Source organism: Oxyura jamaicensis, chromosome 2 (genome assembly GCF_011077185.1).
Source record: "Oxyura jamaicensis isolate SHBP4307 breed ruddy duck chromosome 2, BPBGC_Ojam_1.0, whole genome shotgun sequence".
Classification (NCBI taxonomy): domain Eukaryota; kingdom Metazoa; phylum Chordata; class Aves; order Anseriformes; family Anatidae; genus Oxyura; species Oxyura jamaicensis.
Window position 1 is genome coordinate 96,346,381 of NC_048894.1, and position 14,570 is coordinate 96,360,950.

At 38.4% G+C, this 14,570-nt stretch overlaps 1 protein-coding gene across 10 annotated transcripts in view; it reads right to left on the minus strand.

Annotated features, from left to right (window-relative positions):
- CARMIL1 (capping protein regulator and myosin 1 linker 1) overlaps positions 1 to 14,570 on the minus strand; it is a 183,442-nt gene that overhangs the window by 55,663 nt on the left and 113,209 nt on the right. For all 10 annotated transcript variants that reach the window (XM_035316851.1, XM_035316846.1, XM_035316847.1 and 7 more), the window contains 5 exons: positions 12,699 to 12,780; positions 11,235 to 11,334; positions 11,093 to 11,147; positions 5,613 to 5,785; positions 3,085 to 3,153 (listed from right to left, as the gene is read on the minus strand). In XM_035316851.1, the coding sequence (XP_035172742.1) occupies positions 3,085 to 3,153; positions 5,613 to 5,785; positions 11,093 to 11,147; positions 11,235 to 11,334; positions 12,699 to 12,780 (479 nt within the window). The remainder of the gene's footprint in view (positions 1 to 3,084; positions 3,154 to 5,612; positions 5,786 to 11,092; positions 11,148 to 11,234; positions 11,335 to 12,698; positions 12,781 to 14,570) is intronic.

The window sequence follows — 14,570 nt, forward strand, 5'->3', positions numbered from 1 at the left end:
TTTCTTTAGATATTAAGCTGGCTTTATCTCAGCTCATGAGTTCTTGCACTTTTAGCTTTCTGATTCTTTCCCCCATCTTACTCAGTGGGAGTGAGCAAGCGGCTGTGTGGTGCTGAGCTGCCTGCCAGGTTAACCCACAAGGAAATGTCAGAGAGAGAGAATAATTACAGAAGTTGCTGTTTGCCTGATACTACCGCAGGTGCGGTGTGCATTTATTTATATAAAAAGAAACAACGGTAGATCTATGGATCTGTGCACCTGTTTGACATTTAATACATCACATTCCCTGAAATCTATAGTTGTTAGCTCTCATGCTAGTAATCATATGCTAAATTCAATTTAGTCAAAAGCTTAGTGCTCCCTCCCTCACACACAGAAATGAAAGACAAGAAGACTTCACGGACACACAGTCACAGAGGCAGAACTTTCAGAGACCACTAAGGAAGGCCCTATAATGGGGCCTTTGGACAAACAGCACTGCATTGGAATGCTAGCATGCGGGCATCTTAAAATAAAGCAGCTTTTAGGGACAAATAGCAAGAAATTAAAGCATGCTTTCAACTTTGATCATTAGAGAAACATTCATCTTCACATTCCGTTTTTCTGTTTCCCCAGATACTGTTCCATTCTTCTTTTTCTTAAGACTCCACTTCTCTCTTTTTAATTGAGCACATTTCTCTACCAACTCAGTAATCCAGTAATTTCATAACACTCGGTAATTTCATAAATACCTATATAAAAAGAATGTCACATTTCAGAGAAGCACTCAGAGACTGGAAAGGATGTCTCAAAAATTCCTGTTTCTTCCTTTACATACAGCATATGTGACGATAGTCCTACATTTCATCACATTACTTCTGTGGTAACTCCTGCTCCATTCGTGACGTACAATCACTGCTGCAGCATGATGATTTTACTGCCTTTCTTTTTATATGGGAATAACGTCATCTGTTTTGCAGGCTTGGGTATGCAAATTTTGTATCACTGAAAAAGGAAGGATTTCTAGCTCTCTACTCAATTCTGGCATTTCATATCAGCTTTTAGAGCCTGAACTATTTCTTCAGTCAGTCCATGCAAACAAAAGTCTCCCAGAAATAAATACGGTGCAGTATCGCACAGTTCTACAACAGAGTAGGCTCTAGATTGCAAAGCACAGAAGCACATACTCATTTCCATATCAAAATTACTGAGCTGCAAATCCATATTTAATGGCCAGGCAGAATAGGATGTACACTGGTTTGGTTGCTCTCCTGAACCGACACCTTTAGAAGACTCTACGGAAACCCCTCTCAGCTCATGCCAGCTGGCCGGGATACCCTTGTGGCAAATCTGTTAATGGCCAAGCTCCTAAAATTCCCTCACAGGAATAATGTTTTCACACAACTTTAAGATGATGAAGAAAAGCTGGGGGGGAGGAGAAAAAAAACCAACAATGTTCAGATTACTTAAGTCTGTTTAAAAGTTTGTTAGAATTCCTCCCAGTCCTCCTCAGCCCCATTCTCTGGAAGCCTAGTTTTCTTCTCTTTTGTGGTTTAGTATATGACTATTTTTGTTAAGAACAAAAACCAAAACAGACACAACACACCCCCAAGCATCTTCAGTATATTTCACTGCATTTTGAGCAACAGTTCTTTCCTACAGAATATTGATGGTTTCATGTATTTTTAGGAAACATATGGTATAGGATGTTCTGAATATGTCTCTGAGATGGATTGCTTAAAGGCTAACTGTTTTCAGCCAACATTGACAGTCCTTCTCTTGCAAGATTAAACCTTTGTTGCTTGTGACTTAGGTTGTGATATTATTGATGATTTTAATAATTTTTAAATGTTAGCAGAGACATAAAATGACCTCAGCTTCCAAGCTAAATAAATGAGGCATCACCTCAACAAAGTGTAATGTCAGAGAATTATTGGTAACATTTCTTCTTCTTTTCCTGCTTAGATTATTTGCTTTTGCCTTAGGATGTCTCCCTCTTTTTTTTTTTATTTACTTAAACAAGCACTTCAGAACAGAAAAGTAAAGTTGATGTTAACCAGAAAATAAGCATATATTCTTTTCTATTAGACTTTCTCTTAAACACATGTGCTATTGCTCTCTGAAAATGTCTGCAAGCTGACAAATAACCTTTGCAAATTCTTATTCACTACGATCAATGGAATCACTCCAAGATGATTTGTTTAATTATACATCATTTATATAATTTTCCCCATCAGTGCAACTGAATTCATTTTGAAACAAAGTATATTAACTACAGCAGTTTCGTAAACCAAGTAACTTTATAAGCTCTGTAGAGCTATGACCCCTCCGAGGGTTACGACGCTCCCCATAGTACTTACACAGATTTGCAAGACATTTTGTCTAGAAACTAGCAATGGTATATTAGCCTCACCTTCTAAGGAGACCTTTTGTTCCTGTCTGAGGTATTTAATGACGTGAAAACAACTGCAACTGCTGCTTAATTTAAATCCGTAATTTTTCCCTCTTCAGAAAAGTAATAATCACATATAAAGAACTGTGATGGAGGCAGAGAGATGAAAGTCATTTAGCATCTATCACTGCTAACTGCTGCAACTGCGAGTGAGCTCAGGGAAGCAAGAGGACCCAGACCACGGAGACTACACTGAACAACTGCATTTTCTGAGATCATTACTGTTAGTTTCAATTTGCTGGGGGAAGAAAAAAAAAGTCAGACCACAAAGGCATGCTTCAGTAATTTTCTGTTATTACAGACAGCTTCATTCATTGACAAGAATAGAATTTCTGCCTGTTACCAACACAAGAGAACGAAGAAAAGAGAAAAATATTCTCAAATGCTAAATTTTAACATCAACAGCAGAACTCAACATTCTTAATGCTGACAGCAGCATACACACGGAAGAGCCACAGAGCCTCTTCTCATCCTTTTGAAGGATGTGAAGTCATGTCTGCCTGTAGATTAAGCACCATGATGCTCAAAACTTGAGAGCATTCAGTATCTTCAAATCACACTGGCTGCAGTGAAAACTGCAGCTGCTCAGATCACTCAGGATCTAAGTGTTTGACCTCTTTCTTCATCAGTCGTTCGGTTGCTCGAGGACTTACTTTTCCAGTGCCACAGCTATGTCCTGGAAGCCCTGCGCAGTGATGTTATTCTTGTCCCATATTACAGTTCTGGGAGGAAGAAAACAAATTAAACAATAACAACAGATGAGCCAAATAAATCTATACTGAAACTTTGCACACTGAAATAACACAGAGTTGTATGTCCAAAACTGCATAGCGCTGGCAACATTTTTTTTTTTTTAAAGTCTCTACTCATACACTAAAAGCTTAGAATGACTGAAGTCAAGAACAGATATTACAAAATTGAGTTCCCCTTTTTTTTTCCAGGAGGACCCTGTACTATATTTTCCATTATTACTATCTAAATATAACTTTTCTAAAACACAGTTAATAGAAAGATCTGGAGATAAAATTTCAGCTTTTTCCAGAAATGGTATCAAAACAAAGTTCAACTGTCTCCTTTGCAGGCCCATACTGAAAACCAAGAAAATTAGAGTAAGTGATCAATCTCTGTTCCACCCAGGCTATATGACCGAAGTTGCAGAAAAAAAATATTTAAAAATTCATGCTGATTGCAGGTCAAAATTTTCAGGCTATTTTACATTCAATACTGCACCAGCTCATTGCACAGCTCCTATGATTCCACGTGGAACATAACTAGCTGCCAGTATGTACCATGAGGCTAGGTGCATGAATTGCAGCTCTTTTGAATACAAAACTCTGCGATAGGAGTGATCAAGTCTTCCCCCTCCTCCCCCAGTTTAGACCACTCAGGCAGAGTGCCTGACAATTTGCAAACACATGCTCAAAGATCTCATTAGTAGTCAGAAGAGACAGTCATGCAGATAAATCTTGCTCGTGCAAGAGCACTAGTTGTAGCTGTCCTTAAAAAAGAAAGACATAAACAAAGAGTTCTGGTGTTCAAAAAAAAATGTAGCTGCAGGATTTCACGGGTAGTAACACCCTTATTCTATTGCAGAATAACCCAGTTGTTTTTTTGAAAATGCAAAGACAAAGGTAAGGAAGAGAGTAATGTAGATTCTACCCCTACCTTCCAAAGATCAGAAATGTCCAAGGTCAGATATTGGATATTTCTGTCATTTGAAAAAGTATTTACATTTCTACCAGGACATAATTTTATAATATTTTAAGCACAGCCAGTTACCATCGCATTATTCAGTTTGTAATCACACCACAGACTACAGCTGTAACATTCAGCGTGCCGTGGCACATTTCAGTCTGCCATCCTGAATGCCTTCCAGGCTTTCGGTAGTGGTGGCTGTTTCAGGTTAATACATTGAACAAACCCTAGCTACCTCTCCTGCATTTCCTTAACATTTTCAATGTTCCGTTTGGGGATAGCAAGGCAATGCCAGGATCTCTGTATCTGAGCAAAACAGGATTTCTTATCCTGTAGGGAACAAACGCTTGGAGGCCAAGCACATGGTGGTCTCTCCGCAGAGACAATACACCGTGGAAGGTTCATCTGCACAGTCTGACAAGAGGAGGAGTGAGTATTGATTTTCCTGATGATGGTGACATATTTAGAGGTTCCCATCAAGATACATGTTGCTTGAAGGTTTACCATTTGCTAATCATATACTGGATAGAAAAAATGTGATACTCTGTAGCCATCAGTGCCAGCCATGTGCTAAAAAACAGTGAAGTTGTCAGGTGGATGGAGATGCAGAGAAGTGATGCCAAGGTCCATCAGCACTATAGATGGGGGGAGAAGGAAAGGAAGGGATGGTCCATGATACTAACCCTTTCTGACTTCCACGAGCTCTTAATTCTCCTACCAAGTGATACTACATTAGACAAAGAATAGTTTATTTTTATTTCCCACTCAAGAATCAGAATTTTCTCTGCTGGGAAAGCCTCCAATAGAAAAGAGAGAGCAGAACAGAGTGGCTAAGCACTGGAAGAGGTTCCGAGAGAAGTTGGAGAATCTCTGTACTTGAAGATCTTCAAGGACTGCCTGGAGAAGGCTCTAAGCAACCTAGCTTTCATGTTGGCCCTGCTTTGAGAAGGAGGTTGGATTAGATGACATGCAGAGCTCCTTACCAATGTAATCACTCTTCCAGGAAATTTAGAGCTGCCTTGTCACAACAGAAAGATACCATCTCTTCAAAAGTAGGCTACTATGAGCAAGAAGGCTTAAGTCTTTTTGGATCTGAAATTGGATGAAAATGGGTTTGGATTTTGCCTTGAAAACAGGAAAGAAAGGATTGTGCCTATGCACTAACTGTCAAAAACACATCTTTCTCCCCCGATTTTGAAGTGGATGAGCAAATCAAATTCTGTACCGAATCCTAAACCACGAAATACCCTTCTAATTGGATGCAGTTTTGTTCCAGTTTCGGTTCTGGAGATATTTTTGCAGAGAAAATTTCATATATTTTTTTAAATTTTCCTTTTTAAAGAAAAGGGGATGAGAAGCTTTCCAAATAGATACGTTATAGCTTGGCTTTTTCAAGTGGTCCTGAAGAGAAACAGTTTGATAATATGCCAACAACAACATGATTATTAAGCTATTCTATCTTTTAGTGCAAGTATGTTACCCTTACCTGAGCTTGGTGTTTATCTGCAGGGCTTTTGCCAGCATCTTTGCTCCCATATCTCCCATGGCATTTCCACTAATATCCACTTTAGTAAGAGAGGTATTGCTGCCCAAAGCATTAATAATGATGGTGACCTCAGTCTTCAGCTTGGAATCTGCGAGGGACAATGACTGCAGAGGCTGTGGAGCACAGAAAGGCAGACATAATAGCAACTGATAGCACATGCACATCACCAGAAGTAGTTCATGAAACTCTTGAAGATGGCACTGAGCATGAAAGAGCTATTTCTGTGTTTGCTGCATGTGCTGTACACACAGCAAAGTAGGATTCAGCAACCTACAGCACAGGTGTCAAACACACAAAGATTAAGTTACACCCTGGAAAAAAACATTAAGTGACAAGGACTCCTATTTTCTGTGTCCCACTAAGTACTGAATACAGCAGGAACCTGAAAAGAGGCAAGACAGCAACAATCTGCTTCACACGACAACCCCTGGTGTCCAGTGAGTTTTGCTTAACCAGGATGCTTCCCTGCCAGTGAGAAATAAAAATACCTAGCACCCACTTCTCTCACTCAGACTGGGAAGTTTACCCCAAGGGCAAATTAGGAGCTGAGACATTATTAAGACAAAACTAATTTCTGTAGACTGTTTTATTTTTGTTACTTCAGGGAGTGATTTTGCATATCTGCATATCTTCAACTAAGGACATGGACATTTGGGAGGGAAGAGACAAAAAAGCGTAGCAGGTCTGAAATTAAAAGCAGTAAGAAGAGTATCTAGTAACACGAGTAAGCCAATGGATATTATTCACAGTGATGTTCTGATACCTTTGATCGCAAAATCTTTATGCAGCTTTTTATGTATGTACACCCACACCCTATGTTAACCTGAAACTAGCTATTGGGTTCCTGCAAATCACACACTAAAGCCTTAAGAAAACTTTTAAAAACACCTTTGTTAAGGATCTTATGTCTTCCTTCCATTCCTAGTGTCCCAATACTCAAAAGCAGGAGCTTAAGAGCTAGTCTATCCATCACCACACCTTGCAGAGCTATTACAGTTGACAAGGTTGCCATTTGTCTTTGCTGATATACAATAGCTCCACAGAACATTTTCCCTTCAAGTGTGAGCTCATATGGAGAAGACCATTGTCACTATACATCAACCTGGTCATGTACCAGAGGATGAATTTTAGGTGCCTGAAATCTCCAAATTACTCATATATGGGAAAATCAACACCTCGTAAGGATGAATCAAGGCAACTAAATTAGATGCCCGAGGCTTAGATTAATGTAAATAAAGCAACTGAGCTATATGTGGACACCCTCCAGGATCCAAGAAGCTTGCATGGCACCTGCTACACAATGGGACTCTAGCTTCCAGACACCACGGGATGACAGGGATAACCAAAAAGTTTGCAACACTAAGAAATGCATTTATAAGTGAGGAAACACATAAAAATTTGGAGGCACAGCAGGTTTATAATTAAAAAGTCTAACAGTAACACGAGCCACATGCTGATTTTATTTTAAATGGAAGTTATTAAATTACTATGTTAATGCCCTTAATCTGTCTGTGTTCCCCTGTTTCACTACATTATGTACCCTAAAGAACATTAACATCTCATTAGAAAGGTATTTAGTGTTCTTGGCACAAGTCTGAGAAGACCTCCTGTGACAGATTCACAGAAAAGCAGTACCACACAGCACTCAGACACAGAAATCACCAATGAGTTAGTAAAAGAGAAGTTTCTTCTATTTCTCGTGTGTCACTTTAGAAAGGGGTCATTCTAGGAACTTCACTGGAAATGCTCACTCCCACATATCAGATTTTCTAAACCTCAAATACCTTCTCAGGAAACGATGTCTCAACTCACTTATTCCAACGCTCTGACAGAAAAATACATTCTTTGGAAAGTCTTCTGCACTATGTTCTGCAAGGACTGATATTTATACATCATTATTACCACTTAAGAAATGTATGTACGTAAGAATAAAAAACCCTGCTATGTTGGCAGTGTCTTTGAAGCAGAGGAATTGCTCATTTTCTTGCATAACTACCCCTACTGTTTACTGAATGAGCAAGGAACAATGCTTCTGGACTGATCTGGCGGTCTGACTGCAAACTACAATCAGAATGTGACTCTGTGTGATTAACGTAGCATCACTGCTAAACACTCACAAAGCTACCTGACCATTACATTAAAACAAAACCTAAAAAAAAACACAACACAACCCCTACCTCTGATAATAAAAAACCCACATTGACTTTCTTGTAACAACAGAGTTTTATAGTTGTAGCTGGATGTGAAGAAACCAGGTGTCTGACAAGCACTACAGTGGCCCTGCTGCAGAAAGCAGATACTCCACCAATAGCACTGAAGATGTCTTAGAACAACCTTATTAAGAAGGAGGAATTCTTAAAATCACTCAAAAGGCCAATTCTTAACAGACAGTGAACTAAAAACTAAAGATATTCAGCACTGTAGTAATTCTCTGCACCTATGCAGGACTGACTGCCACTCTGAGTACTGCTACACTGTACCTGCAGCGTAACATCCATTTCTGCAAGAGGAAAAGAAATGGCACAGTGAGCATACAGCTTCAGATACCTCCTGCGATACTAATGAGAACATATTATTATAGACTGCACTGTACAGCATGTAGCTAAATAAAGAAGAATACATGTATTTTTAATCTCAATATTACATTCTTGTTTATATTAAACACCTAGGAAATGTTGTTGTGTAGGTTACTACCACTGTTTTTAAATTGTGTAGAATTACATTTGTGCCTGGCTGTATTTTTTCCAGTTATAAAAACCAAGCTATTGATTGTTTAAATCATTTTACTCATGACTCACATTAACACAGCAACAGATCTATTTTAAGCGTGTATAAATACATGAAAAAGCATTTGGCATACGACTGTTTTAGATTAAAGCCTCTCATTCCAGCTTTCCATGCAGATAATGCGTGGTCCCCAGGCTGCACCAGCCTGCAGGCAATATTGATGAAGCACTATGTGTTCTGGGCAGCACCATCCTCTGCTCCCTCTGGTTCCATTGCAACTTTAGTGTCCTGTGGCAGTAAATGCAGAGCAGTGGTACAACAAAGATCTCCCCATTTAGGATTAAAAACCAAACATAAATAGCTATAAAACTTCAAACAATTTTTTAAGCCTTGCACTATCTTTTTCCCACAGTGCTACACAGTCTGTTCTCCATTATTTAGCTGCTAGGAGATGTTTGGGATTGATTTTAGCATCAGATGAGACAGAGTGAAACAGGATTCTTTCACTAGACAGGATTAACAAGAGACTAGAAAATGGGGAGAGAAGAGACAGGGGAACAGCAAATAGGCTACATCCCAAAGGTTAATGCAGGACATGAAGAAGAAACAGTTACTGTAAGTAACAAATAAATATAACTTTTTAGTGGATTATTTCCTATCAACACTTTGAAAACAGGATGAGACTAAAGAGCATGTTTGTGTAAGTTAGCTCAAAAGAGACATGGTAAGTAAGAATCACAGGAGCCCATCTGATTGTGGAAAAGGCAGAAAATGAAACAATGGCTACTGTCACCTGTAAGCTGAAAAGAAAAGGAGCACAAGAAGTTGAAGCTGATGATGCAAAGGAGGGGGAACTGTGAGATCCATACATCCAAAATTTAGCAGCTACTTTTTAGATGACCCGGAGACTTCAAAATTGGAATAGGAAAGTTTTACCTTTGTGGACAGATATGAAGAGGAGAGTCATATAAACAGAAAAAAATACTGCACATTTGATAAGAAGGTTTGGACAATGGAAAGGAAGGATAGTGTGTATTGAAGAGGTATTTTAGGATATCACCTGCATGGGAAGAAATGTTCACCTGCAGCAAAGCAAAAAGATGAAGGAAACTGAAAAACCACCAAATTAAATGTGCTTGTGATTAGTCTGATTTTACACAACAGACTTTGAGGACAGCTGTGATGAGATACAGGGTAGGACAGAAACAAATGTCCAAAGAGAATAAGCAGATGTTATCTGATGAAATTGTGATGAAATGATACCACCCTCAGTACAGTGTACCAACAGGAAAAAAAGAGAAGGGGAAGAGAGCCCTGCACCATTCTCTTCAGAGACAGAGTAGAAGGAGGTGGTCACACAACACAAAATTAAAAGGCTATAGTTTGGAACAAGAAGTAATACAGAGATCTACCAATACACTTCTTAGAATAATCCTCCATTAAACTTGTGCACAGAAGGACTTACTGCATTCATTACTGGTGCTAACTCAATTAGAATTAGCTCTGGTATCCATATGCAGCACTTCACTGTGTCACACAGCCATCTCGTATTTAAGGAACAAGGTGAGGAGGTAGGCAAAGAATCAAAAAAAAAAAAAAAAAAGCAGTACCACTGATCCCAATTACAAGGACACAGAGAGGAGGGAGGACCAGTTTAACAAATCAGAGTAGTGAGAAAAGATAAATATGGAATACGGGTCTAATCGTCTTGTACGGAAGGAGACATCAGAAACCCCAGTAAAATGTTCCACTGAATTGCAGGGTACAGACACAGATGGCAGGAGAAAATATAAAAGCTGTTAGTGTGGACCTTGAACTTGGAGGTGAGACAATAAAGACAACAGGAATAGCAGGTGTTAAGAGAACCGAAGTCTACAGTCAGCTATTTTTGGAGAATGAGGAAAGCGGAGCTTGCTTGGTATTTGCAAGGGGCATGAAGGAGAAAGAAAGGACTAAGAATGATGAATAAAATTCGACAAGCATGAGACCAACAGAGCCTCTTAAGATTCACTTTTAGCCAAAACTAGGATGCCAAGGAAAAGAAAGAAAGTAAACCCAACAACGTAAGTATTTCAGAATCAGGAGAGGGCATGGAAACGAAAAAAAGTGGGCAAGGATCCCAGAAAGGCACTGTGAAAGAGTTTTATGAAATTGCTTCTGTGATAAATGTACCAGAAGTAAAGAATAGCATAGTGATTGCTTTACGTGCATCTTCTGATGAAGAAAGTAGATCTGGGAGATTGCTGCAGTGATTTTGCATTTTGTCAAGAAAAAAAAAGCCCCCAAGAATAGTCGTTAAGAAATTGTCCATTTTATTAGCTAAAATAAATGAATAAATAAAGTAAAATAAAATAAATCTGCTATTTAAGGAATATCACCACCCAGGAAACACTAACATCGTACTGTCCTACAATTTAGACCTAAAGCAAACAAGGCTAAGCACATCCAACTATTTGGGTTATTTTTTCATCAAGCACAGATCCTAAGACTATCCTAAGAAACATTTACCTACATGCTACACATAATTCAAATTATTATTTGGAAAAAAAACAAAACACCATGAGATGTTGGGTGTCATTGTGCAGGATCGTGATCAAATTTTAAGCAGCAAATTAACACAGTGAAGAAAATTATCAGAAATAGACTGTGAAGGTACAAATACACATGATGGTAGTAGGCAGAAAGATACTCACTGAATCCTCGTCTTGAATCATCTGAACTAAATTATCAAGTACTGGAGTGAGATTTCTGAGGGAAGAAAAGTTAGGAAGATGATGAAATCAGCAGCTTCTCCTCATTCATTCCTTTGTTATTTATAAAAAGAAAAAGCCTTACTTGGATTTCATGTTGTTAAAGTTTTTGCCTAATGCCAAGTGCCTTATCGATCGGTTTTTACTAAGCCAGACTACAAGGGTTGAGAGGTCAGATTCTAGGCCTGTAAAGAATCAGATCAGATTAAGAATTAAAACACTTTTTTTTTTTTTTTTTTTTTTTTTTTACAGAAGTCCCAGACAGGGTCCAATTATTAAAGCTAATTTCATTCAAGTAATTATCAGTGTGCTAATTCAAAGAGTTCTAGAAAAAAAAAGAAAAAAAAAATCCGTTCTTCTATTTATATGGCTTTTTCATCTGTTTTTCCATGAGAATAAATGTGTTCTCTAAAATGAGCCATTTAAAATACTATCCTAATTAGCCATTGAAAGCATCTCTCAGATGCTTTCCCTTCTATCTAGAAGGGAAATGTAGTCCCTTATCCACAGTCCAGTCACCCAAGGGTAGGTTCCTTGCACTGTCAGGCAAAGTTTCTTTGAGGATTTAGAGACCGTGCTAATTCCTATTCAGTCTCAGCAGAGCTGTGTACCAACAAGCTCTCAAAGCCTGCAGGTTTTAAACAGGCTATGAATAAAATGATGTGGAGAAACAAGCCAAACTTTATGCTACTCCTGAGTAAGAAAAATAAGTTGCTGTGCTACTGTATTCCCAAACACTAGTTTGGTGGAACTGAAGAGTCCTCTAGTTATATTACTGAGAGTTAGGATCTAGGTTCATGAGATAATTTAGATATAAAATATCTTTATTTATTCAATCTCTTTACATAATTTGGATGAGTACCTCCTAAAGCTTTCCACCTGCTAATGCCACCACTCTGGCTTTTCAATTGTACTGGGAACCATTTCCTGAAATAATTCCGTATTTTGCTGTCAGAGAGGCAAGCCCAGCTAAGCGAGTTCTTCCATTCCACATATCTTCAACTGGAGTTTGCAAGACAAGAAGCTAATTAGTACTTCTAGCTAGGAAGCACAGAGCCTACATATCAGCAACAGTCCAAGACTTTTCCAAAGATAAAAGTAGGCTTTCTATGAGCTGAAGCTGGTTGACTATGTGCTCTGAATTTCCTTCTCTTGCTTCTTCAGTGTCACGACCTCACCTTCACTCCGTATCTGGTCCTTCCTCTGCCTTTCTTCTTTCACTACACTTTCATTCCCCATTTAGCTTCTCATCCTCTCTTACTTAAACTCATTTTGAACAAAATACTGTAGATTAACACGATGCTTGCTGCTCTCAATTTCTTTTCTGTTATTTCAAACGACATAAACCTCTGAGAGTAGAGTTATTCTATTAACATTTCTTTTACACTTTATAGCAATGAGAGTCTTGGTCTGAGACTTTTCCATAACTGATACGGCAAATTATTATAAAGCAAGTGCAACCACCCTTGATTATACTGGGAGCTGAAACAAAAAACATATCTCAGATCTGGGACCTGCGTGGTCCTCCATTCCTGTTCTGTGTACTTACCATTGTCTGAAATATCTAGGCTGGTGATATTGCGTATTTCTGCTATGCATCCTTCCAAGACTTGTGCACCTCCCGATCTTAACTAGAGACAAAACATCAACCATGTTTGCAAACTAGTTATGGTTTCGAGATCACACAGAAAACAGCGGTAGGAGCTTTGCGAATACAGAGGGCGCTACCAGTAGCAAAAACAACAGCGACAAGTTACAGACATCAAAATGACTATGCACACATTGCTACTGATCTCATCCTTCACTCTCACTGTTCGCATATAAATGAGAAAAAGGATTCTCCAGCTTTATTGCTCAACAGTTATATCAGGGAAAGATGCAAGTGGTGCAGACAAAACAAAACAAAACAAAACATTAGCACTTGTGCTAGGCAGTGACTGCAGGACTTTGGTGTAAGTTCTCCAGGACATTTCTGTCCTGGACAAAAATGAAGGATATTTTCAATTTCCAGAGAGTAAAAAAAAGCTCGTCCCACTAAAGAAACATGCAACTCTATCACCTTTGAATTCCACCACAGTCAAGTCTTATAGCAAAAGCATGTTGCAAGCTTTATGTTATAGCAAGCACAATGGCCAGGTGCCCAGTTAAAAGCCGAGAAGCCAAATCAAAATCAATGAAATTATGTTTCCCTGTCACTGAAAAGAACTTTAAAATAATCCAATTCTAAAATGGTCACAAAACACCATAAGCAGGAGTAATCAGTAATTTACCTTATGCCTGACTTTAAAATAGGAATGAAAAAGAAAGGCAACAGCAAAAATGCCTATGTGGAAGGTATTATTATATTATTAATCTGAAGTACTAAATAAATATTAAAGAATTTTCAGGATTTAGTGAGAAAAAAATGAGGTAGCCTAATGGAAAATATCAACATTATGAATCAAAGTTATGAAAAGCTACATTCTTAGTTACTAATGCTATTGAATTGAACAACAGGACATAATTTTTCCAAAGACGCAAAAGCATTTTCTTATTTCTTGCAGACACACAAACTACACAAAATTTATGTCACTTTATGATCATCACCCAGAAAAAGACTTAAGCAAAAGAAGAAAAATTTCTACTAAATTTCTACTAAAATTCAAGTTTTGCAAAAACATTTGCCATTTTTGCTCTCATTGCTCCAAATAATGCAAAGCTTTTTCAAACACTAAACAGCCACTTCCAGTCCATAAAAATGAGTCACGTTTCACTTAGTTCACTCACTCGACCAAATTTCCTGAACCAATCTGATGACATTTCTGTGAATAGTCTCTTTTATCAATGCTATAATTAAGGAACCACAAATACCTTCTAGAAGTATTTTCAATAAGGCCTCGATCTGGCACTTTTTAGAAAGTTCAACATTTGTGATTGGTTAGCAAACAGCTCAATAACTTGGTCTGAGCATTTTAAGAACAGCAGTGGTTAAAGACAACGCATAAACCGTAAGTCACTTCTGGAAGCGTAAGAGAACATAAGATGCCCTTCCCCTTTGGCATAAAACAAAGCCTACTTAGCCCTATCTTCTTTAGAAGTTGAATTAGGAGTTTGTATCTGGGCCAAAACTGGTGCAGTTTTAACTCAATGTTGTTTGTGTAAGAGCATTTGTAATACTTGCTGGCTGTTCGAATGCCAAAATCATTCAGTTTCGCTCTCTGATTCTCTCACGGAGTCGCCCACTACGAGACAAGCATTTCACACAGAGTGCCACGTCAATTGTTGCAGCATCTCTGGAACTGGCAGATTATACGTGGTCTTGTCACAGTTAAAAGGTGATTTACATAAAAACTACTTTCACTGTGTTGCAATTTGGTTTTCACTGGAGCCAAAATTCCAGAGTGCCCTAGAAAGGATATACTTAAATGTAAAGGATATTATG